Here is a 25,859-nt window from a genome sequence, read left to right as displayed (position 1 = left end):
AATAAAATAAAATGCCTAAACCTGATTATGATTAATACCATGTAAGAGGCAATGTAGTATCACTAAAGCGAAACACCTTTGGGGTCATGTGTTACATTTGCATAGATGCCAGAATAATACTTCATGGTTAATGCTATCATGATAAAACATTCTGAGAGAAGAGGAAATATTTCATGATTTCTTGCATCAATATTTGTAGATATTCTGTAGGTACAAAGCTTTTATCAAGAACAATGCCTAAATTTTGGTGTTACTATTTCCTATGTCACCTGACATTCCAGCCAAACTGAACTCGAATGAAGGGAGGAATGAATGAATGAATGCTTACTTGTCTTGTGTACCTACTGTGATTCAGGCCAGGTGTTTTCATTTAATCCTCACAATAACCCCATAGGTATGGGGTTTTAATTTTACAAATGAAAAAAACAAAGTGGCTTACCCAACATAACATTGATATGAAGTGTGTGTATGGGATTCAAAGACAAAGATGTTTGGCTCTGAACTTTGTACTCTTTCCAATGTACCACATTCATTTACCTGAGTCCTTCCTTGACATCCAAACAATTCACTAGTCTTCAAATATTGTTACCTGATTCTAGAGAAAAATTATTTTGTGTTAAACCATAAATGCTGTTCTCTGAAGTGTTGAGGGCAGTGACTTTAGTATCACACACCCACCAGTCTCTCCATCACACACATAATTATTCCTGCTGACCAAACAGCTTTCTAAAGACAGACTTTGAGAAATAATGCTGGCTTTGGCAGGATAGTTATGTGAGCAGAAGAGTGAATGTGGACCTCAGTAATGAAGTTTTACAAATAAACAAAAGAAGCGAATGCCTTATTCAAGCAGGTAGAAAAGTGTGGCCTTTCTTTCACTGTTGTATTTACGTAGGTCCTGTGAAGTCATAAACTGGGTGAGTGAAGGTGATCAGATATATTATATCACTTGTCCTATAGTGAATGGTGACAAACCCAAAGACTTGGTAGTACTTGTATCACGAAGAAGGCCTCTCAAAGATGGGTGAGTATATGCAATTCAAGTGCCGTATTGTTTTATAGAAGAGGGTAAAATGAAAAAGTTGATAAGAAAAGAAGGCAATATAGGCATTTCTGATCTTGAATGATGTGCATCTGAATTTTTTCTAGATGGACCTTTAGTTATCATTTAAAAACATCATCTATTAAATGCTGCCTGTGTGCAAGATTCCTAAAGCAGTTCCTTTCCTTTTGCTGTATGCACATATAAAATTGGTATTTAGCAAACCTTGGGAACCTTCCAGTATCAGTAAGAATGCAATGTGACTACCAAATAAAACATTAGGAATAGGTTTAGAATTTACAAAGGCTCAATTGTGCTAGACATCCAAAATGTCTGGCTGCTAGGTAGGGCTGTTGATCGGAGTGTTTGTCCATGACTTCTCTGTGGGCATTGGACTTTTCATGGCACAAGGTCTTTGTTCTAAAGAGAAGTGTCCTAAGAGTCAGTGTTCAAATAAATAAGAAGTAGAAGCTTCCAGGACAGTTAAAGTCTACACCTGGAACTGGCCAGCATGATTTCCAATGTGAAAGCTGGCCTATAAGAATAATCGAACATGTGTGAATATTATTAATGCACATGGATGTTCAGTATAGTACCATTTATTATGGAAAAAGAAATGGACATAAACTGAGGGTCCATCTTATAAATTATGGTAGAGCCATATTGCAGAGTACTATGCCATCATTTTTTTAAATGTTTATTTTTGAGAGACCAGAGCATGAGTGGGGGAGGGGCAGAGAGGGGGACATAGGAGCCCAGGGGTAGAGAGAGAGGGAGACAGGGTATCCAAAACAGGTTGCAGGCTCTGAGCTGTCAGCACAGAGTGCCATGCAGGGCTGGAACTCTGGAAGAGCGAGCTCATGACCTGAGCCAAAGTCGCATGTTCAACCAACGGAGCCACCCAGGCATCCTGCCATCATTAAAAAAGATGAAGTAGCTATAGAGGTGCTGATACAGAAATACCTCCAAAGATTTATTGTTAGGTGAAAAATCAAACTATAGACCGATATTTATTAAATGATAATATTTATGCAAAAATCTATATTTGCATTTGCTTACATCAATGTTATATATTTATAAAAAGGTCCGGAAGGCTACAGAGCAAAATATTAACAGTGGTCATCTCCAGGATGAGAATGGACTGTGGCTAGGGTGGACTGAGGAAGACTGTTTTCTAGTCTATAAGGTTCTCTGTTGTGTGAAGTTTCTTTAAATCAATGGGTTTTGTTTTGTTTTTTAATTAAAAAAAGAGAAGAGCCTGAAATTACAACTCATTAGGGCATACATAATAAAGCATGCTTGGAAGTTGATTCCACTTGGTAGAGTTACGCAAAGTATTAAGTAATTCTTGCACAGGCAGAAAACACCTGTGGCCCTTATTACCTTTCCTACACGTGAATGTAGTCTACTTGAATGTAGATCCCTCATCTAGAAGATCTGGGTCTCTATAGTTTCACTTTTACCTACGTAAATAAGGTTAATTAACTCTAGAAATTTATTTTCTAACAATTGTTTTAATCTCTCACAATAACTTAGAAAACGTCCTTTCATTTTTCAGTAGCACTTACACGGTAGCAGTAAAATCGGTTCTTCTGCCTTCAGTCCCCCCTTGTCCACACTACATCAGAAGTGAAATCATATGTGCTGGATTTCTCATCCGTGCTATTGACAGCAGCTCCTGTACCGTAAGTTTGATGGAACATCTGCACATGAATTTGCTACTGCAGATATAGAGAGAAGGCTTTTACCCACATTCCCTAGTTAATTGAAATTCTGTCATGTGTCCACATCAGGGGAATCCTGAGGTCATCCTTGTAGATCATTCCAGAAAGTCCCCAGAAGATTAGGGTCATAGCCTTCCCTATACCAACAAGATTCAGATCCCTGCTGAAAGAAGCTCCAAGTCAATAAATAATTAAAATAATGTATTTTCTTTTTGAAACAGGTATCATACTTCAACCAGATTTCTGCTAGCATCTCTCCTTACTTTGCTGGAAATCTTGGTGGCTGGTCAAAATCCATAGAAGAGACAGCAGCCTCTTGTATAAAATTCATAGAGAATGCTACTGATGGTGGGTTGATAAACACATTTTAAATGGTAAACTGTCACTTACTTCCAGTTTTATTTACCACTTTCAATTCCACGTACCCTTAGCCCTGACACTTTGGCAAGCTTTGGGGCCACAAAGTAATTTAATATTGGCTGAAGCAAAATGCAGTTAGGAAGGGGTTAAAAAATAAAATTCATCTCAGGTCAAACACCAGTGATTTGGATAGCATTATTTAAAGAGCTTTAAAACTGTTTTATATTATCTGTGGCTCTGCTTCCTTCCAGGGACACAGGCAGTGGAAATTGCCCATATTCAATTTTGTGTGTCCTGTAAAATGGTACAAATATGGTTTAAAATGATCATAAGCATGTTTAGGCTACAGAGATGAAACATGTGTTCTGTTTAAAATTGTACAAAATTTTACAAAATAAAAAATGATAAGTTGGCTAGGTGATTAATAGTGTGGGATTGTTCCATATATGGCGGATATCTGTATGTCAGGAGCAACTGACAAGATGTATTACATAGTTTAGAGCTTTAAATTAGGAAGACATTAAAACATAATGGAATCCAATCAATTTTAGTAATAGAAACTACTTTACTAGTGTCATTTAACATATATTCAAGGTGTCTGGCCAATTTAGTATCTATTGCTATATATACACACAGAAAAGTACCTGCACAATGTGATGTCGCAGAGAAAGAATATTAACTGAGCTCTTCTTTCATAACCATTACATTAGCACTTTATTCCCTAGACTTAAGCATTCATTACTCTACTCTGTGATTTGTCTTAACCCGTAAGACAAACCAGCATATGTCAAGTTAGCCTCCTCTACACGACAGTATTTAAAAGTTGAAGGACTTCTCCATTAGAGTTTAGAGCACTTAAGAGGTTAGGTACATCCTGCTGTATGTCAGGTCTCTACCTCTGCTTCCCCAGCCTACCCGCTTCCCCAACCCATCCACTCACCCAGCCTAGGTCTGGTTGTTAATTAGTTTTATTCCGTGTCAGCAGGTTTTCATTTACATAAACTTTGGACTGTGCTCCAATTTTATGAATTAACACTTACATACATTAAGGGTGAATATGTAGATTTAAATGCCTGTACATTTCAGAAGCAGAAAAATTTTTTAGAATATTTTTAGATTTTAAAAAGCAAAAAAATTAGCTATAATGGAGTTAACTAAAATTTTGTATGGTAAAATTTCACACCTCTCCTACAATTGAGACACTTCCAACCTCTGCCTGTCGTAGGTCTTTGAATTTATATTGTTTTGAAAATTACTGCAGTAATGACTTGAGGTATTGGTGGAACATCCAAGTAGGAACTGTAATTGAGGATATTAGGGCCAGACGGATTTAGGAGTCAGCCACAGAAAAGTGAATGATAAGCTTGTAAGAGGTGACATTTCCAAAGGACTGAAGGAAGAGTGATTAATGACCAAGTCTTAGGCGATTCAGTAGAATATTTTTAAAGTGTAATAAAATATCTGATATTTTTCTGATATACTGATATTTCTGATATGCATCTCTCCCCAAGTCTCCTCTCCATCCTAAAGCCTCATTAGAAAGCATGTGACCTTGTCTTCATCACTGTCACAATCCCTAGTGCCTAAGAGAGTACCAGGAATATAGCAGGTACTTGGGAAATATTTAATGCTTGCCTTCCTCACTGGAGACAGGTTTTGACTGGCCAGAGTCCTTGACACCTGATAGGATAGGTGAAATAAATCTGAGTGTGTTTGGGCTAAATGACTAAGGCAGCATTGCTATCCTTTTCCAGCTACATGACTTGTGTGATTTCTTTTAAATGACACTCCTTTCCTTACATTCTGGGATGCTGAGTTGTATTCTATCATGTTTACCTCTCACACCAAAAATAAAACAACAGCTCCTATTAAGACTAGAACTGTTGAGCTTTGCAGAGAGAGAAAAGTGTTTCTTATTTGGTAAATATTTTGCTTTTGAAGCTACAGTAACTAATCACAGCTGTTTCCTTTAGTTACAAATGTATCCAATCAGGTAAAATTCCAAATGAAACACACAATCCACTAGAGTCATTCCATTACAATATGAGCCCTAGCCTTGTGAAATACATGTATTAAGTATGCATGTATTCATAAAATCCAACAAAGAAGCTAATGGGTCTCTGATTAGCATTCTAACTCTATTATGGTGATACCTGCATCTCACCCAGACTCATCTAAAACACATGAACAAAATGCTATTAAGTGTGATATACAATCTGTTAAGTAACATCATTCTGGTTAAATACCCCAAAATAATTTTGGCTAGAATTTCACTCTTGAAAATCCAGGACAAAGAAGGAGCTGTTGTTAACGTATTCTTCTATGTTACCTCAATAATTTGTGCTTCTTTATGTCAAAACTAAAACAAAAATTAACCAAAATTAATCTCATCTAGAATTCATAAAATGATTGTGTTCCCAAAGGGATTACCTGGACATACACAGACAATGGCTAGTTCAATCCAGAATGAGGTATTCAGAAAAATAAGTACATAGCAAATGATTTTTGAATTAAATATTTTAAAAATACAGTATTGTGGCAACTTATAAATTCCTAATATAATAATAAATTGATATTTTGAACCAAGAAAACAATATAACCAAACTTCATTTCTAAACGCAAAAGTTATACTTTAAGGGTGGTTCACATTAATGCATAGTTTTTAAGAAAAAGATGATTGTTACAATCAAGTATGTAACCACTTGGTTATACCTAAGTTCTACCTGTTAAAAATATTCTTTTAGAGAATCCAATTTAAAAATCTTATACTTTTCTTCAATGATTTTCTCCAGTGATAGAGGCACTCTTTAATGGACAGCACTCAGGAAACTATCTGACCATATGCACATCATACTGATGTCTACAACACAGGTCTCCAAGGGAGCTCAGCTCCAGTATGTGAGGTAGGCCCAGTTCAGAGTAGCTCACAATGAGGTGGTAACTAATGATAGTACTAATCATTATCAAAAATTAACAACTTTAGGTATCTTTGTTTTGGGTTTCTGTGGTTCAGGCACATCCAAAATTTCTTCATAGTCTGCACTCATTCCCATTGCCCAGCGACCAACTGTGACCATTCGATCTGTTAAGGAATGAAAGTCAGAACGTAAGAAAAATGGTAATCAAATACATCCACCCAGATTGGTACTAGCTGAGCAAAGGAATTAGTTTTGACATGAATAATCACAAGGAGGGAAGACTCCATCACTAAAGGAGAGTGAGCAATTCTGTAATTGATTATAACACTTGATTTTGGAGTACCACAGGCAATTTCTCATCCCAATTAGGGAAATGCAGCAACTGCTTTGCAATGCAGAAATTGATGAGAAAGCTCTTTCATTCTTTCCCAGAGTTCATCATTATAGAGTCAATGAATTCTAAGAATCTGTAAACAGTAAGACTTATGAAGCATCAGTTTTAAATGCACAAGATTCCACCTGTGAAATTATACAACATCTGCTTGTCAGTCTTGTCTTTTGGGAATGGCAATCCTCCCAGGAGGGAGAATTCAAACTCCACTTCCATTATTTCAGTCTCACTGGCTACAATGTAGTGAAGACCGTCTTCTTCTAGACAAGATCATAAACAAGAACTCTTGGTTTTCAAATTTAAGTGTTTGGGTAGGAAGAATGGGCAGACTTATTGGGTAGTACTGTGACTATCTGAAATAAAAAGAAATGTGTTTTTCCTTAAGAAGGACTACTGCTATCCTATCTTGCATTCTTTTGCTCAAGATTATCATCATTCTAATTTAGGTAAACTAATATAATAATGGTCTCCACTTCCCCCCAAATCTGCAATAGGTACAGCAAACATTTATGAAGTTTTTGGCGACAAAGGGTATTTCATTAGGAAGAAAATGTATCTGGCCAGATAGTGTACCTAACACAATCTTAATATTTTTGGCAGTTTTTACAACCAACTCTGAGTCCTTCAGGTATACACAAAGCAAAGCATATATGAGGATGGTAATCATAAAAATATTGAGTTATTTTCATATTTCTGATTTTCTCTTAGTGAATCAGTATTTTTCTTTTAGTAACAGAACTGGCTCCATTATTAAATTCATTAGTTGCCAAATATGAACGTTTATGAATACAATGCTTTATAAAATCAAGGTCTTCTACGACTTAGTGGTCACTCTTTTTTCCTCACCTAATAATACTAGCTAACGCTCAGCTAATACTATTGTGTCTACTCCTGACAGAGAAATGATTAAGTCATCACTATAGTAGGAAACCAGGTTGCCTTAAAATCAGTGGTACCTCAATGAACTCTTCATTAAAAAATTCAAGAAAAACAAAGAATACTAATCCCACCCCTTCTAATGGAGGCCAAGAGATCTCACCTGAATTCTGACTCTCAGGGCAATCTTTCTTAAAATGTCCCACAGAGCCACAAAGTCTGCAGCAACCACCTATTAAAAGAACAAAGTCACTGAAAATCTCTCATACTTAGAAGGGGTTATAATGTCTCAAAACACTTTTCTTATTTGGTCCTCACAACTTTGTCAGTTGTAAAGGTAGTTGAAAACAGGGACATAGGTAGGTGCCACCATTCCAGTTAGTAAGTCCATCATCCATTCCTTTTGATCTCACAGAGCACTGAACTGTACCTACCCACCACTTCTCGTACCTGGCCTTCAGGGGAGAAGGAGGAAAGAGAAGAGAGATACAATGGAAGAAGATACGTGTCCTCTGGAGTGTTCGAGAGCCACTGCACACAAGACTAGACCTTAAACCATGATTAGATAGGCAAAGTGTTGTGAACTGTTGAACCTGTAGGCAAAAGTTGTGTCCAGATGCATTTTTTGAGGAGGATGTCTGTAATTCTTATCAAATAAATGACCAATAACCTCAAAAAAGGTTAGGACCCACTGCTCATCTGTACAGGTCAGACAAGGGTGAGCAGTTACAAAAGGAATGAAATTAACTTTTGTTTTAGGGCCTTCTGACTGCCAGGCAGCCTCATCCTAATAAAAATACCTGTCTGTCTACTTTAAGCAACATTCCAGGATTGTGAATTACAACACATATGGTTTCTAAGATTAGCTTAATGGTCAAACACTGTTACTTAATGGTCAAGCATTGTAAATATGACATGCTTATAATGTTAAGTGACTTATCCAGAAAAATGACCCTACAGGATGTAAACGTGGCTGAATTCTCACTTCTGTGTGATCTGTTTTCTTTGCTGCACTTTTTAAAAATACCTAGTCATTTTGCGTAACCATCCAAAACCATCTTTGCCCATTACTCATGTCATCTGACCTGTGTCATAAGTTCAAAACTGAAAGGCACCTTTGGGCATTTTCCAGGGTTAGGCTTCTTTACTGTTGTAGATGTCATAGTGAAATAGAAGAGGTACTTTTGAACAATATATTTTAATTCTCATAGCTCTTCAAGGTAAATACCATAGTTCATCATATCTAATACACTATTGATTTTAATTATTTTACATACCTCTCAGGAAAAAAAATCTGCCAATTACATGTCACTCACTAATGGTAAGATACATTCTGAGTACAGGGACATGAAAATGTGAAATAATGTTCATCTTAGAGTCCATGAGATACAGTTTGTCATCTCCATTTTACAGGCGAGGGAGGAAATTGAGATGAGAGAAATTAAATGACTCAGCCAGAGTCCCACAACTAGTGAGTGGTACTGGAGCTGCAACTGGTCAGCTTGATTCCAAAAGCTGTGCCTTTTCACTGGACTTGTCCCATGGAACCCAGGACATGACACACAAGAGATGTCTAGAATCTGATGGTACCAGCTATCACATGAGCACATTATTCACATTACCAGAAAATTTCCTCCTTAAAGCTTTAGAGATCACAGATATTATTCAGGGACCTTAATATGTTAGCTGAGCTACAGATAAGAAAGTTACAGGATCCCATGCTAGACAACTGACCAAGGAAAACACTCAGAAATAAAAATTACTGCAAATATTGAAGAATGTGTACCAGCCCATCTATCCAAGATGATATGCTAGCCTGTGATTAAATTCACAACACTATGTTTTAAATCTTATATTAGCTTGAGATATAATCCTTTTACTTCTGTTATGTTTAAAAGTAGATATTTATAACCTACTCCCACAAATGATGCTGAAAGCACAATGCTTGAAATACACACTTTAGTTATTTCTGATTTGATTAATACATCCTCATATAACACATCAACTCCAGTACAAAGAATAGTTTGATAAAAATTAAAATTCTCAAGGTTTTGTTATTTGTTCAAGAATTTATTCAAGAACTGATTGAGTACAAATTAAATCACAACTCTACATGGTAACTCACCTTTTCTGACATATAAGGTTAACAGTACTCACCATCAGCATAAAGTCCTTTGGGATTATCAGGACAAGATCTGGACAGATGTCCCATTTCCCCACAAACAAAACATTTTGCGAAAGGAAATTCACCTGTAAGGATCAACATTTCCTATTAAGTTGGCTAAGTATAGAACAAGTCATGTAATTCATATTATTTTAAATACTCTGAAAACCCCTATTTTTAATACAACTTAGAATTCAGTCTTGATTTCAAAATATTAAGTGGCATACTCATGATAAATTCTGTCCAGAAAAAAAAACCCAGTTGGTTACGTATTGGCCACTTCTGACATTAACCAAATCAAAAACCGATAGAAAACGTACCAAGAGCTGGGTCTACTTTGGCTTTGCACTTGGTTATTTCATGCTCTGTGGACCCACACCGGTAACATATTCCAGTGCCCATATCTTGATTCTCAAGGGCGGCTGGGCAATCTGCAATTCCATGGCCAGGTTTTCTACAATGGAAACATACCTGAGAAAACAAAATATGAGTTTCCATGTTGCAAAACTACAGTGGCTTTATCAATTCTTGTTATAAAAAATATCCTTAAAACATTTGTCATTTGTGGGGCACCAGGGTGGCTCAGAAGGTTGTGTGTCTGCCTCTTGATTTTGGCTCAGGTCATGATTTCTCAGTTCATGAGACTGAGCCCTGTGTAGGGCTCTGCTATAATAGCAAGGAGCCTGCTTAGGATTCTCTCTCCTCTCTCTGCCCCTCTCCCGCCTCACATTCTCTCTCTCAAAATAAATAAATAAACATTAAGAAAAAAAAAGGGGGGGGGGGCGCCTGGGTGGATCAGTCAGTTAAGCGTCCAACTCTTGATTTTGGCTCAGGTCATCATCTCATGATTCATGGGACTGAACCCTGGTCAGGCTCTGTGCTAACAGTGCAAAACTTGCTTGGGATTCTCTCTCCTCTCTCTCTCTCCTCTGTCCCTGTCCCCTTGAGCACGTGCACATGCTTTCTCTTAAACTTAAAAAAAGATGCTTTACAAATCTAGTACACAAGGGCAATCATACTCTGGCTAATATATATATATATACACACACACACGCACATACGTGTGTGTGTGTGTGTGTGTGTGTGTGTGTGTGTGTGTGTGAATGTATGAATAATAGTTTTGACTTACATAAAGTAACCGTTTGGTGGAAGCGATGATCTTACCATTGCATTTTTCTTTGCTGCTTGTCTTTTTAGTCTTCTTCCTTCCCGGCGACTATCTTTCTTTAAAGCAACTGCAATTTCTTCCCTTACCTCCTGACTGTCTGTTGCTATCCTCTCTCCATTATGAACCATCTGTGGGTTTTGCCTTAAGTATTCCAGGAATCCATTTACATCTTCATTTAAGTACTCCTTTTTCTTTTTGTTCTTTTTGTGTTTTGCTTGAGGCGTATCATTTTTAGCAGAGAGCCTATTGGCTTCAAGTTGTCTACTCTTTGGTAGGTTTTGGTCTTCTCCCTCAAGGGACCCCTTCTTCATGTCCTCCCATGATGTTGCAGCCAAAGGTCTCTTGCTACGTGTGGTAGTAACTCGTGCCCACCTGGTCATGATTTCATCAAAGTTACCTTATCAAACTTTAAGACAAGCATGGCTGGTTAATAACCATTTAAAAAAAACCCACTAAATACACATAGTGTATCACATTATGCCTATATGTTGACGCTTTAATTATTAAAACTTTTTACTTCGTGTATATTTAATTCTGTAACATGCTGCATAGATATGCCTATGAAGTAAATCTAGCCCTTACCAGAGAAGCTACCACACCAGATAAAGAAACACACGTATACAAATGGTTAAAACTGCAAAACAATTCAAGAAAAAAATTACTTTGTAAAATATTATGTATCACATAGTAATACAAGTGAATGAAGTTACTCTTCCCAATTCTGAAGGTTTCCTGGCTGTTTCCCGTCTGTAAGTCCCAGGTCTACTTTCTCCCCATCATATTGCTTAGTCTGTCAGTTCAAAGCAATCAATTTGCATAGCAAATTAAGTATACAGAAATCCTGTCCTTGACGCAAAGTTTGTCATTACAAGTCTTCCCAATAGACTGACAAGTGTTTGCGGTCACGTGATAATGCTGGTCTTCTAATTAGAGAATAAACTGCTTCCAGCCCAGCGGTTTCAAATCATTTTCAATTAAGCCGCGCCCCTTTTAGGGCGGCACCCCGTGTACCAACCAGAGTTAAAACTTCAGCTCTCGTCTTCAGTAACATCCGCAACACAAGCCGAAGGGTGGAATCAGTGAATAGGTGAGACGCTGCACGCTACTCTACATGCCACGCGCGCACACTCATCATTGCAGAGCCTGCGACTATCACAGTAGGGGCTGGAGCTATTCAGGAGGTGGACTAGCATCACCCTAAGTACCCGTGAAGGGAAAAGCTTTGGGTATGAAGGCCGAGGCGGCGGGACCCACTCCCACGGCGGGCGCCCCAGTGGGGCTAGACGCGCCAGCTCAGGCAGTGAGCACCCCACAGCTGAGGCCGACCCCTGCGCCCGCGCCCTCAGCTGGCCGCGCAGCTCGGCATTCCAAACCCATCTGGCGCTGAGGGCTGTTGGGGGCCTAGCAGTCAGTCGCTGTGCCTTCCCATCACGTCCCTGGGAACGAACGAGAGGACTCCACAGCATCTGGCGGTCCCAGGGTCCTGTCTCGCTCAGCCGTGCACAAATTCTTACCGCGCATGAATCCTCCAGGGCAGCCGAGTTAGCGAACCAGAGAAGTCTGTCCCTCTGCGACCGAGTCGGCACTGGGGACCGGAAATACGTTGTCGCTGAGAGCGCGTCACTTCCGGCGGGCCAAGCTGGTCCTGCAGGCGGGTGCTAGGGTCTCTTCCTGGGCGGGTAAATGAATATGAGTAAATATTTGTGGAGCGTCTAGCGTTTGAAAGGTGCAGCGCTGCACAACGAGGACCCGGAGATGAAGTGTGTCTGGAACCCACAACTAGTTGGAAGAGATGCACGGCAGGATTGGGGGGAGGCGGTGGAAAACACTGGGAAGACTTCCTTGAGAAGGTGACCTTTGAACTGTACTTTGAAAAGCAAAAATCTGGTGAAATTTGGGGCGGGAGTGAGTTAAGGGCTTTCCAGGCAGATGTAAGGTAAAGTCTTAGCATAGTGGTAGTGGGTCACTGTGATAGAAATATAAAAGAGACGTTTAGGGCCCTAGTTGGTGGAAGTCGGTGACTAATTGTCCTGCCACTGCTAGTTCAGTGGAAATAATTCTAGTTTGTAGTCAGACAAGTTCTCTTTAAGAGGAAAACCCTAGCCTCTTAATTCATTGTCTCAACATCCTCACCCAAACAGCTACCACCACAAGTTGTACTTTGTGGGGAAAAATGGCATTATTACACCCACTCAGTTCGCTAGGTCTGCCACTTTGATGCCCAGCATCGTGATCAATCCATTTTACCCCTTAAGTATCTGTCCACTTTATCTCAACTGCCACTGACTTTGTGCCAGGCTTCATCTCATCTCACCTGGATTACTGGTAGCTGGTCTGGGCATCCACTTTTTTCACCACTTCTTGGAATCCCTTTCCATGCCTTAGCCAAGTGAACTTTTAAAGATGTAAATCAGATTGTTATTCTTCTGCTTTAAATCCTTTAATAGTTTCCTGTTGTTCTTAAGATGAACTCCAGCCTTAACTTGGTATTAAATCCTTGACTACTTCTCTATCCTCAGCCTGCACAATTTCCTCTTCTTTGACCAGTTTCTCAGTTTCTCAAATGCTGCATGTACCTTGCTATCTCCAGGCCTTTACATATGCTGCTCTCTTTGTATGGTGCTTCTTTTCTTCTAGTTAAGTATTTCACCTTCAGGGCTTTACACATTAGATTCTTAAGTAAGCTTTCCTATAGCCCTCCCTGCTCCCCTCCCCCCCATTAGACCAATCCCCTATTGTAAGCTCATGGCAATCTTTGTTTACAATGCTTTAAATTAGTAATTACATAATTAATTGTGAATAAGTTGTTTATTGTCTTCCCACTGACTAGTGTATATAGTTGGTGCTCGTACGTTTTTGTTAACTAAGTGAAGAGTAAGTACGTTTCAATGCTTGTTACAGCAAAGTCGAAAGTGACCTGGTTTTCTTTAGGAGGAAAGATTAAAGTCAATGTTGTAGGAATACTAGGATTTGGTATGGTGAATATCAGAAGTATCCTAGGTCTTACAGTGGGGGAAGTTTTAAAAGGTAAAAAATTCCTCCAGCTCTTGAAGAGAGGGAGCTTCCTAAAAGTTGTATGATCATCGTCTTCATACCATGTTCTCAACCAGCTGGCTTCAAGGTCTAAGCACCAACCTAGTGACATTTCATAAAGAGGTTTTCTTTTGTAGAAGCCAGGTACTTGCATGTAATGTACACCACTAGAGGGTGCATTCAACTAAAACTTGTCTTTTTAGTATTATGTTGAATTTTAAACTCGAAAATTACTCATTTCCTGGCAGTGAAAGAACATGATCTCAAATTGTTTTTGTGGAAATACACCAAGTGAAGATTAGTAATTAAGTAAATAGGTCATAGAAATGCTGTGGGGTTCAGAAGAAAATATTACTGTCAATACTAATAATAGCTAACTTTCATTGAACATTTTATAGGTACCTAGCACTGTGTGCTGAATGCTTTACAATCATTGCTTCCTTCACCCAGTATCCTGAGAGGTAGGTACTATTCTCCATTTTTACAATGAAGAAACAAGCTCATAAAGATGAAGTAACTCACCCAATGTCACACATCTAGTAAGAGGTAGAGTCAGGACTTGAACCAAGATCCCTGTTCAAAAGTGTGAGCTTCCCTACATTGCAGTACTGCAGGGGATTGCCTGCCTGCCTGCTTGACCCACTTTAAAACAGACTTAAGTTATCCGTGCCCATATAATACTTTATTTTCTTAGGATGTATTCACTTTTAGAGTGGAAGGTATTATCTTTTTGTTAAGTCTTATCTATTCAGATATTATTGAAATACTACAAATATGCTATTTTCATAACACTATCATCCACAGGGCAAATGTTAAGTGAGGGGCTAAAGTTTCGGTTATGAAGTGCTGAAGTACCTCATTTTTAGAAAATTGTGAAGTGTATTATGCATACAGAAAGCAATATAAAACATGTGAAGTAATTACAAAACACAAGTTCATGTAAACACTACCCAGCTTAAGAAGCTGACCATTGCCAGATTATGTTAATGTAATTTTTTACATGGGAAACACATTTTTATGTTTCAAACAAAATAGTTATGATGATATAAGATTTCTATAAACCAACTCTCATCCTGATAACTAGAAATTCTGGGAAAAATATAAAATTCACTGTGTGAGGATCCTGAAGAGTAAATAAAAGCAGACCCTTGTGGAGGGGAGTCAAACTTGGAAGAAGCAACTAGCACATGGGTTAGTGTGTGTGTGTGTGTGTGTGTGTGTGTGTGTGTTTGCACTGAAAATGGGCCACAGTCAAAAAGTGCATGAGCAGTTAAAACTATAATAGAAAGCCTGCTAGGCGCCTGGCTGGCTCAGTTAAGTGTCTGACTTCAGCTGAGGTCATGGTCCCATGGCTCCTGAGTTCGATCCCCGTGTCGGGCTCTGTGGGGACAGCTCAGAGCCTGGTGTCTACTTCAGATTCTGTGTCTTCTCCTCTCTCTGCCCCAACCCCGCTCATGCTCTGTCTCTCTCTCAAAAATGAATACATGTTAAAAATTTTTAAAAAAATTTTAAGAAAGCCTGCCATCATTTTTCTGGCTGCAGGAACCAGAGGAAAAAGGCAATTAACAGCCATACCAGGATAGTGAGGGGGAATTTTGAAAGGGAGAGAGCCATAAAAAGGATGCTTCTACTTCTATACATGAAGTGTTGAGCTAGGCTCTGACTCCACATGCACAAGACAAACTCAGAGGCTTAAAAAAATGAACTGAGATTTGAATGGCCACTCACAAAAAATGAGACAAAGCCCGTAATGCCAGTCTAAACAAGTTAATTGCCTTCTTAAATGTTTTTTTCATGAGGAGTAAACCAATTCAGAGTATATACAAAATAACATCCACAATGTCCAGGATAAAAATCCAGAATGTAAACTTAGCATTGGTTCAGTGATACTTTGAATTCTGGTCTTCCATAATTTGCCTGCTACTACTTATTTTTTAAGTCTTCAAATAGCTGATCTATGCTTTATAGATGCATTCAGTGGGCGACACAGGGTGGAGTGTGCTGAATTCATCTTACCTGAAATTGGAACCGCTCCCATTAGAATTTTGAAGCTTCACTCTTTTTTTTTTTTTTATTTAAAAGAATTTTTTGATGTTTATTTATTTTTGAGAGAGACAGAGCTTGAGCGGGGTGGGGGGGAGGCGGCGGGGAGGGGCAGAGAAAGAGGGAGACACAGAATCTGAAGCAGGCTCCAGGCTCTGAGCTGTCAGCACAGAGCCTGACACAGGGCTTGAACCCATGGACTGTGAGATCATGACCTGAGCCAAAGTTGGATGCTCAACCGACTGAGCCACCCAGGCGCCCCTTGAAGCTTCACTCTTGATTAGATTGTCTCAGAGTGAGAGGTGCTTGGATAAGCCTAGATGCTGCAGAACTAGGAGTGTCTAAGGCCCAGCCTCAGGGAGCTGGCCCTCTAACTGAGTCTCAAACCAGTGTGAGCAGCTTCAAAACAAGCTGTTTGGGGTAACTGGGTGGCTCATTCGGTTAAATGTCTGACTCTTGATCTCAGCACAGGTCATGATCTCACAGTTCATGGGTTTGGGTCCCACATTGGGCTCCACTGACAGCATCAAGCCTGCTTGGGATTCTTTCTCTCTCTCTCTCTCTCTCTCTCTCTCTCTCTCTCTCTCTCTCTCTCTCAGAATAAATAAATGTAAAAAACAAGCTGTTTAACTGTAATTTGGAATGGAAGATAGTGAATCTAGAAAGGATGGGTGGGACCAGATTTTGTCAATTGAAGTGTTTTTTTTAATGCTAAATCAAAGTGTTCGCATTTTGGGGCACCTGGGTGGCTCAGTCAGTTAAGTATCCGACTTTGGCTCAGGTCATGATCTATCTCAAGGTTCAGGAGTTCAAACTTTGCATCAGGCTCTGTGCTGACAGCTCAGAGCCTGGAGCCTGCTTCTGGATTCTTTCTCTCCCTCTCTCTCTGCCCCTCCCCAACTTGTGCTCTCTCTGTCTCTCTCTCTCAAAAATAAACAAACATTTGGGGCGCCTGGGTGGCGCAGTCGGTTAAGCGTCCGACTTCAGCCAGGTCACGATATCGCGGTCCGGGAGTTCGAGCCCCGCATCGGGCTCTGGGCTGATGGCTCAGAGCCTGGAGCCTGTTTCGATTCTGTGTCTCCCTCTCTCTCTGCCCCTCCCCCGTTCATGCTCTGTCTCTCTCTGTCCCAAAAATAAATAAACGTTGAAAAAAAAAATTAAAAAAAAAAAAATAAATAAACAAACATTAAAAAAAACAAAAAACAAAATGTTTGCATTTTGTCCTTGACAGCTTAAGCAATGAAGAACTATACATATTTTTTTAGATTATACAGTGCATCTCCTAAGATAGATGTAGAGAAGAGGGTTACATACAGTACAAACATGTACCCAGTGCAGTGCTCAGAACACTGACACCTGCTGAACTTCTTTGGAATCTACAGAAAAATACATCCAGAGAGAGAGAGGAAAAGAATTAATAACCCTACTGTTGGAAATAAAAAAGAGGTCCAGACCAGTGACATTCTAACAGCTGCTTTCTTCAAAATCTGTCAATCATTTAAGCTGCTTTAGAACCCTTACAATAAGGCTAATGGGTAAAGAAATTGAGTTCCTTTTTTCTTCTTTCAGCGTTTTACAAATGCTCTTTAATGAATATGCTTTACATTTAGAATTATTTTTTTCGGTTTTTATGTTTTATTTTTATTTTTTTTTAATATATGAAATTTATTGTCAAATTGGTTTCCATACAACACCCAGTGCTCATCTCAAAAGATGCCCTCTTCATTACCCATCACCCACCCTCCCCTCCCTTCCACCCCCCATCAACCCTCAGTTTGTTCTCAGTTTTAAAGAGTCTCTTATGCTTTGGCTCTCTCCCACTCCCTCTTTTTTTCTTTTTTTTTTTTTTCCTTCCCCTCCCCCATGGTCTTCTGTTAAGTTTCTCAGGATCCACATAAGAGTGAAAACATATGGTATCTGTCTTTCTCTCTGTGACTTATTACACTTAGCAGAACACTCAAGTTCCATCCACATTGCTACAAAGGGCCATATTTCATTCTTTCTCATTGCCACGTAGTACTCCATTGTGCATATAAACCACAATTTCTTTATCCATCAGTTAATGGACATTTAGGCTCTTTCCACAATTTGGCTATTGTTGAGAGTGCTGCTATAAACACTGGGGTACAAGTGCCCCTATGCATCAGTACTCCTGTATCCCTTGGGTAAATTCTAGCAGTGCTATTGCTGGGTCATAGGGTAGGTCTATTTTTAATTTTTTGAGGAACCTCCACACTGTTTTCCAGAGTGGCTGCACCAGTTTGCATTCCCACCAACAGTGCAAGAGGGTTTCCGTTTCTCCACATCCTCTCCAGCATCTATAGTCTCCTGATTTGTTCATTTTGGCCATTCTGACTGGCGTGAGGTGATATCTAAGTGTGGTTTTGATATGTATTTCCCTTATGACCGATGTTGAGCATCTTTTCATGTGCCTGTTGGCCATCTAGATGTCTTCTTTAGAGAAGTGTCTATTCATGTTTTCTGCCCATGTCTTCATTGGATTATTTGTTTTTTGGGTGTGGAGTTTGGTGAGCTCTTTATACATTTTGGATACTAGCCCTTTGTCTGATATGTCATTTGCAAATAACTTTTCCCATTCCGATGGTTGCCTTTTAGTTTTGTTGATTGTTTCCTTTGCTGTGCAGAAGCTTTTTATCTTCATGAGATCCCAATAGTTCATTTTTGCTTTTAATTCCCTTGCCTTTGGGGATGTGTCAAGTAAGAAATTGCTGCGGCTGAGGTCAGAGAGGTCTTTCCCTGCTTTCTCCTCTAGGGTTTTGATGGTTTCCTGTCTCACATTCAGGTCCTTTATCCATTTTGAGTTTATTTTTGTGAATGGTGTAAGAAAGTGGCCTAGTTTCATCCTTCTGCATGTTGCTGTCCAGTTCTCCCAGCACCAATTGTTAAAGAGACTGTCTTTTTTCCATTGGATATTCTTTCCTGCTTTGTCAAAGATTAGCTGGCCATACTTTTGTGGGTCTAGTTCTGGGGTTTCTATTCTATTCCATTGGTCTATATGTCTGTTTTTGTGCCAATACCATGCTGTCTTGATGATGACAGCTTTGTAGTAGAGGCTAAAGTCTGGGATTGTGATGCCTCCTGCTTTGGTCTTCTTCTTCAGAATTACTTTGGCTATTCGGGGCCTTTTGTGGTTCCATATGAATTTTAGGATTGCTTGTTGTAGCTTCGAGAAGAATGCTGGTGCAATTTTGATTGGGATTGCATTGAATGTGTAGATAGCTTTGGGTAGTATTGACATTTTAACAATATTCTTCCAATCCATGAGCATGGAATGTTTTTCCATTTCTTTATATCTTCTTCAATTTCCTTCATAAGCTTTCTATAGTTTTCAGCATACAGATCTTGTACATCTTTAGTTAGATTTATTCCTAGCTATTTTATGCTTCTTGGTGCAATTGTGAATGGGATCAGTTTCTTTGTCTTTCTGTTGCTTCATTATTAGTGTATAAGAATGCAACTGATTTCTGTACATTGATTTTGAATTCTGCAACTTTGCTGAATTCATGTATCAGTTCTAGCAGACTTTTGGTGGAGTCTGTCGGGTTTTCCACGTATAATATCATGTCATCTGCAAAAAGTGGAAACTTGACTTCATCTTTGCCAATTTTGATGCCTTTGATTTCCTTTTGTTGTCTGATTGCTGATGCTAGCACTTCCAACACTATGTTAAACAACAGCGGTGACAGTGGACATCCCTTTTGGGTTCCTTATCTCAGGGGGAAAGCTCTCAGTTTTTCCCCATTGAAGATGATATTAAATGTGGGCTTTTCATAAATGGCTTTTATGATGTTTAAGTGTGTTCCTTCTATCCCGACTTTCTCGAGGGTTTTTATTACAAAAGGACGCTGAATTTTGTCAAATGCTTTTTCTGCATCGATTGACAGGATCATATGGTCCTTATCTTTTCTTTTATTAATGTGATGTATCATGTTGATTGATTTGCGAATGTTGAACCAGCCCTGCATCCCAGGAATGAATCCCACTTGGTCATGGTGAATAATTCTTTTTATAAGCTGCTGAATTTGATTTGCTAGTATCTTATTGAGAATGTTTGCATCCATATTCATCAGGGATATTGGCCTGTAGTTCTCTTTTTTTGCTGGGTCTCTGTGTGGTTTAGGAATCAAAGTAATACTGGCTTCATAGAATGAGTCTGGAAGTTTTCCTTCCCTTTCTATTTTTTGGAATAGCTTGAGAAGGATCGGTATTATCTCTGCTTCAAATGTCTGGTAGAATTCCCCAGGGAAGCCATCTAGTCCTGGACTCTTATTTGTTGGGAGATTTTTGATAACTGCTTCAATTTCTTCACTGGTTATGGGTCTGTTCAACCTTTCTATTTCCTCCTGTTTGAGTTTTGGAAGAGTGTGGGTGTTTAGGAATTTGTCCATTTCTTCCAGGTTGTCCAGTTTGTTGGCATATCATTTTTCATAGTATTCCCTGATAATTGCTTGTGTTTCTGAGGGATTGGTTGTAATAATTCCATTTTAATTCATGATTTTAACTATTTGGGTCATCTCCCTTTTCTTTTTGAGAAGCCTGGCTAGAGGTTTATCAATTTTGTTTATTTTTTCAAAAAACCAACTCTTGGTTTCGTTAATCTGCTCTACAGTTTTTTTAGATTCTATATTGTTCGTTTCTGCTCTGATCTTTATTATTTCTCTTCTTCTGCTGGGTTTGGGGTGTCTTTGCTGCTCTGCTTCTATTTCCTTTAGGTGTGCTGTTAGATTTTGTATTTGGGATTTTTCTGGTTTTTTGAGATAGGCCTGGATTGCAATGTATTTTCCTCTCAGGACTGCCTTTGCTGCATCCCAAAGTGTTTGGATTGTTGTATTTTCATTTTCCTTTGTTTCCATATCTTTTTTAATTTCTTCTCTAATTGCCTGGTTGACCCACTCATTCTTTAGTAGGGTGTCCTTTAACCTCCATGCTTTTGGAGGTTTTCCAGACTTTTTCCTGTGGTTGATTTCAAGCTTTGTAGCATTGTGGTCTGAAAGTATGCATGGTATGATCTCAGTTCTTGTATACTTATGAAGGGCTGTTTTGTGATCCAGTATTTGATCTATCTTGGAGAAGGTTCCATGTGCACTCGAGAGGAAAGTATATCCTGTTGCTTTGGGATGCAGAGTTCTAAATATATCTGTCAAGTCCATCTGATCCAATGTATCATTCAGGGCCCTTGTTTCTTTATTGACCATGTGTCTAGATGATCTATCCATTGTTGTAAGTGGGGTGTTAAAGTCCCCTGCAATTATCACATTCTTGTCAATAAGGTTGCTTATGTTTGTGAGTAATTGTTTTATATATTTGGGGGCTCCGGTATTCGGCGCATAGACATTTATAATTCTTAGTTTTTCTTGATGGATAGACCCTGTAATTACTATATAATGCCCTTCTTCATCTCTTGTTACAGCCTTTAATTTAAAGTCTAGTTTGTCTGATATAAGTATGGCTACTCCAGCTTTCTTTTGGCTTCCAGTAGCATGATAAATAGTTCTCCGTCCCCTCACTCTCAATCTAAAGGTGTCCTCAGGTCTAAATTGAGTCTCTTGTAGACAGCAAATAGATGGGTCTTGTTTTTTTATCCATTCTGATACCCTATGTCTTTTGGTTGGCGCATTTAGTCCATTTACATTCAGTGTTATTATAGAAAGATACGGGTTTAGAGTCATTGTGACGTCCGTAGGTTTCATGCTTGTAGCGATGTCTCTGGTACTTTGTCTCACAGGATCCCCCTTAGGATCTCTTGTAGGGCCGGTTTAGTGGTGATAAATTCCTTCAGTTTTTGTTTGTTTGGGAAGACCTTTATCTCTCCTTCTATTCTAAATGACAGATTTGCTGGATAGAGGATTCTTGGCTGTATATTTTTTTGTTCATCATATGAAGATTTCCTGCCATTCCTTTCTGGCCTGCCAAGTTTCAGTAGAGAGATGGGTCACTAGTCTTATCGGTCTCCCTTTATATGTTAGAGCACGTTTATCCCTCGCTGCTTTCAGAATTTTCTCTTTATCCTTGTATTTTACCAGTTTCACTATGATAGGTCGTGCAGAAGATCAATTCAAGTTATGTCTGAAGGGAGTTCTCTGGAGGATCTAGGGAAGATGGTGGCGTAGGAGGACGCTGGGCTCACCACGTGTCCTGCTGATCACTTAGATTCCACCTACACCTGCCTAAATAACCCAGAAAACCGCCAGAAGACTAGCAGAGTGGAGTCTCCGGAGCCAAGCGCAGACCAGAGGCCCACGGAAGAGGGTAGGAAGGGCGGAACGCCGGTGCATGCTACACGGACTGGCGGGAGGGAGCCGGGGCGGAGGGGCCGCCTGCCGGCCAAGCAGAGCCCCCGAGTCTGGCTTGCAAAAGCGGAGGGGCTGGACAGAGTGTGTTCCGACAGCAAGCAGGACTTAGCATCTGGGAGGTCATAAGTTAACAGCTCTGCTCAGAGAGCGGGAAGGCTGGAGGACAACGGGAGGGAGAGTTGCTGAGCCCCGGGATGACAGAGCTCAGTTTGGTGGGGAACAAAGGCGCTCGCCAGCGCCATCTCCCTCGCGTATCCCCCATCTAAAATCAAAGGGAACCAGTTCCTGTCAGGGAACTTGCTTGCTCCGCGCAAACACCCAACTCTGTGCTTCTGCGGAGCCACCGTTCTGGCAGCGGGTCTGACTCCCTCCCGCTGCCACAGGGCCCCTCCTGAAGTGGATCACCTAAGGAGAAGCGAGCTAAGCCTGCCCCTCCCACTCCCGTGCACCTTGCCTATCCACCCCAGCTAATACACCAGATCCCCAGCACCACAAGCCTGGCAGTGTGCAAGGAGCCCAGACGGGCCACGCCACCCCACAGTGAATCCTGCCCCTAGGAGAGGGGAAGAGAAGGTACACACCAGTCTGACTGTGGCCACAGCGGTGGGCAGGGGGCAGACATCAGGTCTGACTGCGGCCGCGTCCACCAACTCCAGTTATACAAGACCTAGCACAGGGGAAGTGCCCCGCAGGTCCACACCACTCCAGGGACTATCCAAAATGACCAAACGGAAGAAACCCCTCAAAAGAATCTCCAGGAAATAACAACAGCTAACGAACTGATCAAAAAGGATTTAAATAATATAACAGAAAGTGAATTTAGAATAATAGTCATAAAATTAATTGCTGGGCTTGAAAACAGTATAGAGGACAGCAGAGAAACTATTGCTACAGAGATCAAGGGACTAAGGAATAGTCAGGAGGAGCTAAAAAACGCTATAAATGAGATGGAAAATAAAATGGAAATGACCACGGCTCGGATTGAAGAGGCAGAGGAGAGAATAGGTGAACTAGAAGATAAAATTATGGAAAAAGAGGAAGCTGAGAAAAAGAGAGATAAAAAAAATCCAGGAGTATGAGGGGAAAATTAGAGAACTAAGTGATGCACTAAAGAGAAATAATATACACATAATTGGTATTCCAAAGGAGGAAGAGAGAGGAAAAGGTGCTTAAGGGTGTACTTGAAGAAATCATAGCTGAGAACTTCCCTGATCTGGGGAAGGAAAAAGGCATTGCAATCCAAGATGCACAGAGAACTCCCTTCAGACATAACTTGAATCGATCTTCTGCACGACATATCATAGTGAAACTGGCAAAATACAAGGATAAAGAGAAAATTCTGAAAGCAGCGAGGGATAAACGTGCCCTAACATATAAAGGGAGACCTATAAGACTCGTGACTCATCTCTCTTCTGAATGATAGATTGGATCAGATGGACTTGACAGATATATTTAGAACTCTGCATCCCAAAGCAACAGGATATACTTTCCTCTCAAGTGCACATGGAACCTTCTCCAAGATAGATCAAATACTGGATCACAAAACAGCCCTTCATAAGTATACAAGAACTGAGATCATACCATGCATACTTTCAGACCACAATGCTACGAAGCTTGAAATCAACCACAGGAAAAAGTCTGGAAAACCTCCAAAAGCATGGAGGTTAAAGGACACCCTACTAAAGAATGAGTGGGTCAACCAGGCAATTAGAGAAGAAATTAAAAAAGATATGGAAACAAAGGAAAATGAAAATACAACAATCCAAACACTTTGGGATGCAGCAAAGGCAGTCCTGAGAGGAAAATACATTGCAATCCAGGCCTATCTCAAAAAACCAGAAAAATCCCAAATACAAAATCTAACAGCACACCTAAAGGAAATAGAAGCAGAGCAGCAAAGACACCCCAAACCCAGCAGAAGAAGAGAAATAATAAAGATCAGAGCAGAAACGAACAATATAGAATCTAAAAAAACTGTAGAGCAGATTAACGAAACCAAGAGTTGGTTTTTTGAAAAAATAAACAAAATTGATAAACCTCTAGCCAGGCTTCTCAAAAGGAAAAGGGAGGTGACCCAAATAGATAAAATCATGAATTAAAATGGAATTATTACAACCAATCCCTCAGAAACACAAGCAATTATCAGGGAATACTATGAAAAATGATATGCCAACAAACTGGACAACCTGGAAGAAATGGACAAATTCCTAAATACCCACACGCTTCCAAAACTCAATCAGGAGGAAATAGAAAGCTTGAACAGACCCATAACCAGCGAAGAAATTGAATCAGTTATGAAGGGAGTTCTCTGTGCATCTTGAATTGCAATGCCTTTTTCCTTCCCCAGATCAAGGAAGTTCTTAGCTATGATTTCTTCAAGTACACCTTCAGCACTTTTCCCTCTCTCTTCCTCCTCTGGAATACCAATTATGCATAGATTATTTCTCTTTAGTACATCACTTAGTTCCATAATTTTCCCCTCATACTCCTGGATTTTTTTATCTCTTTCTCAGCTTCTTCTTTTTCCATAATTTTATCTTGTAGTTCACCTATTCTCTCCTCTGCCTCTTCAATCCGAGCTGTGGTCGTCTCCATTTTATTTTGCAGCTCATTAGTAGCATTTTTAGCTCCTCCTGGCTGTTCCTTAGTCCCTTGATCTCTGTAGCAATAGATTCTCTGCTGTCCTTTATACTGTTTTCAAGCCCAGCGATTAATTTTATGACTATTATTCTAAATTCACTTTCTGTTATATTGTTTAAATAGTTTTTGATCAGTTCGTTAGCTGTTGTTATTTCCTGGAGGTTTTTTTGAGGGGAATTTTTCCATTTTGTCATTGTGGATAGTCCCTGGAGTGTTGCGGGACTGCAGGGCACTTCCCCTGTGCTGTTTTGAATAACTTGCGTTGGTGGGCAGGGCGGCAGTCAGACGCTATGTCTGCCCCCAGCTCACTGCTGGGGCCACAGTCAGACTGGTGTGTACCTTCTCTTCTCCTCTCCTAGGGGTGGGATTCACTGTGGAGGGGCGTGGCCCGCCTGGGCTCCTTGCACACTGCCAGGCTTGTGGTGCTGGGGATCTGGTGTACTAGCTGGGGTGGATCGGAATGGTGTGCAGGGGCGGGATGGGCAGTCTCAGCACGCTTTTCCTTCGGAGATCCGCTTCGGGAGGGGCCCTGCAGCACGGGGAAGGAGTCAGACCTGCTGAAGGGATGGATCCGAAGAAGCACAGTGTTGGGTGTTTGCACGGTGCAAGCAAGTTCCCTGACAGTAACTGGTTCCCTTTGGGATTTTGGCTGGGGGGATGGGCAAGGGAAATGGAGCTGGCGAGTGCCTTTGTTCCCCACCAAGCTGAACTCTGTTGTCCGGGGCTCAACAACTCTCCCTCCCGTTGTCCTCCAGCCTTCCCGCTCTCCGAGCAGAGCTGTTAGCTTATAACCTTCCAGATGTTAAGTCCTGCTTGCTGTCTGAACACACTCCATCCGGCCCCTCCGCTTTTGCAAGCCACACTCGGGGCGGGGGGGTCTGCTTTGCTGGCAGGCTTCCCCTCCACCCCGGCTCCCTCCTGCCAGTCCATGTAATGTGCACTGTCTCTCCACCCTTCCTTCCCTCTTCCGTGGGCCTCTCGTCTATGCTTGACTCTGGAGAATCTGTTCTGCTAGTCTTCTGGTGGTTTTCTGGCTTATTTAGGCAGGTGTGGGTGGAACCTAAGTGATCTGCAGGACATGGTGAGCCAGTGTCCTTCTCCGCCATCTTCCTCCTGATCTTTTTAAGTTTTTAAATTAACTTTGAGAGCACGTGCATGAGAGAGAGCATGCACATGAGAGGGGGAG

At 40.4% G+C, this 25,859-nt stretch overlaps 2 protein-coding genes and 1 long non-coding RNA gene across 8 annotated transcripts in view; 2 read left to right on the top strand and 1 right to left on the bottom strand.

The window, feature by feature from the left end:
* Nucleotides 1-8,315, top strand: part of ACOT12 (acyl-CoA thioesterase 12) — a 54,408-nt gene extending 46,093 nt beyond the window's left edge. For 2 of the 6 annotated variants that reach the window (XM_045497087.1, XM_045497097.1), the window contains exons 13-15: nucleotides 896-1,024; nucleotides 2,601-2,727; nucleotides 2,988-3,547. In XM_045497087.1, coding sequence (XP_045353043.1) covers nucleotides 896-1,024; nucleotides 2,601-2,727; nucleotides 2,988-3,137 — 406 coding nt within the window. In that variant the 3' untranslated portion in view covers nucleotides 3,138-3,547. Of the gene's footprint in view, nucleotides 1-895; nucleotides 1,025-2,600; nucleotides 2,728-2,987; nucleotides 3,548-7,726 lie in introns of those variants that run through there. The other 4 variants (XM_045497090.1, XM_045497088.1, XM_045497095.1 and 1 more) reach the window with 4 other exon arrangements.
* On the bottom strand, nucleotides 4,077-12,270 carry ZCCHC9 (zinc finger CCHC-type containing 9). The gene is made up of 6 exons (XM_045497104.1): nucleotides 12,158-12,270; nucleotides 10,640-11,049; nucleotides 9,796-9,946; nucleotides 9,469-9,561; nucleotides 7,475-7,543; nucleotides 4,077-6,208 (listed from the first exon to the last, which is right to left on the bottom strand). Exons 2-6 carry the CDS (start codon nucleotides 11,021-11,023, stop codon nucleotides 6,090-6,092), a joined length of 816 nt encoding a protein of 271 aa, XP_045353060.1. The 5' UTR covers nucleotides 11,024-11,049; nucleotides 12,158-12,270; the 3' UTR covers nucleotides 4,077-6,089.
* LOC123607698 overlaps nucleotides 12,269-25,859 on the top strand; it is a 44,511-nt gene continuing 30,920 nt past the window's right edge. Inside the window, exons 1-2 of the long non-coding RNA XR_006716856.1 lie at nucleotides 12,269-12,493; nucleotides 14,075-14,137. This is a non-coding gene — a long non-coding RNA (uncharacterized LOC123607698). The remainder of the gene's footprint in view (nucleotides 12,494-14,074; nucleotides 14,138-25,859) is intronic.

Source organism: Leopardus geoffroyi, chromosome A1 (genome assembly GCF_018350155.1).
Source record: "Leopardus geoffroyi isolate Oge1 chromosome A1, O.geoffroyi_Oge1_pat1.0, whole genome shotgun sequence".
NCBI lineage: Eukaryota > Metazoa > Chordata > Mammalia > Carnivora > Felidae > Leopardus > Leopardus geoffroyi.
Note: the sequence above shows the minus strand (reverse complement) of the source record. Positions and strands in the feature narration are given on the sequence as shown.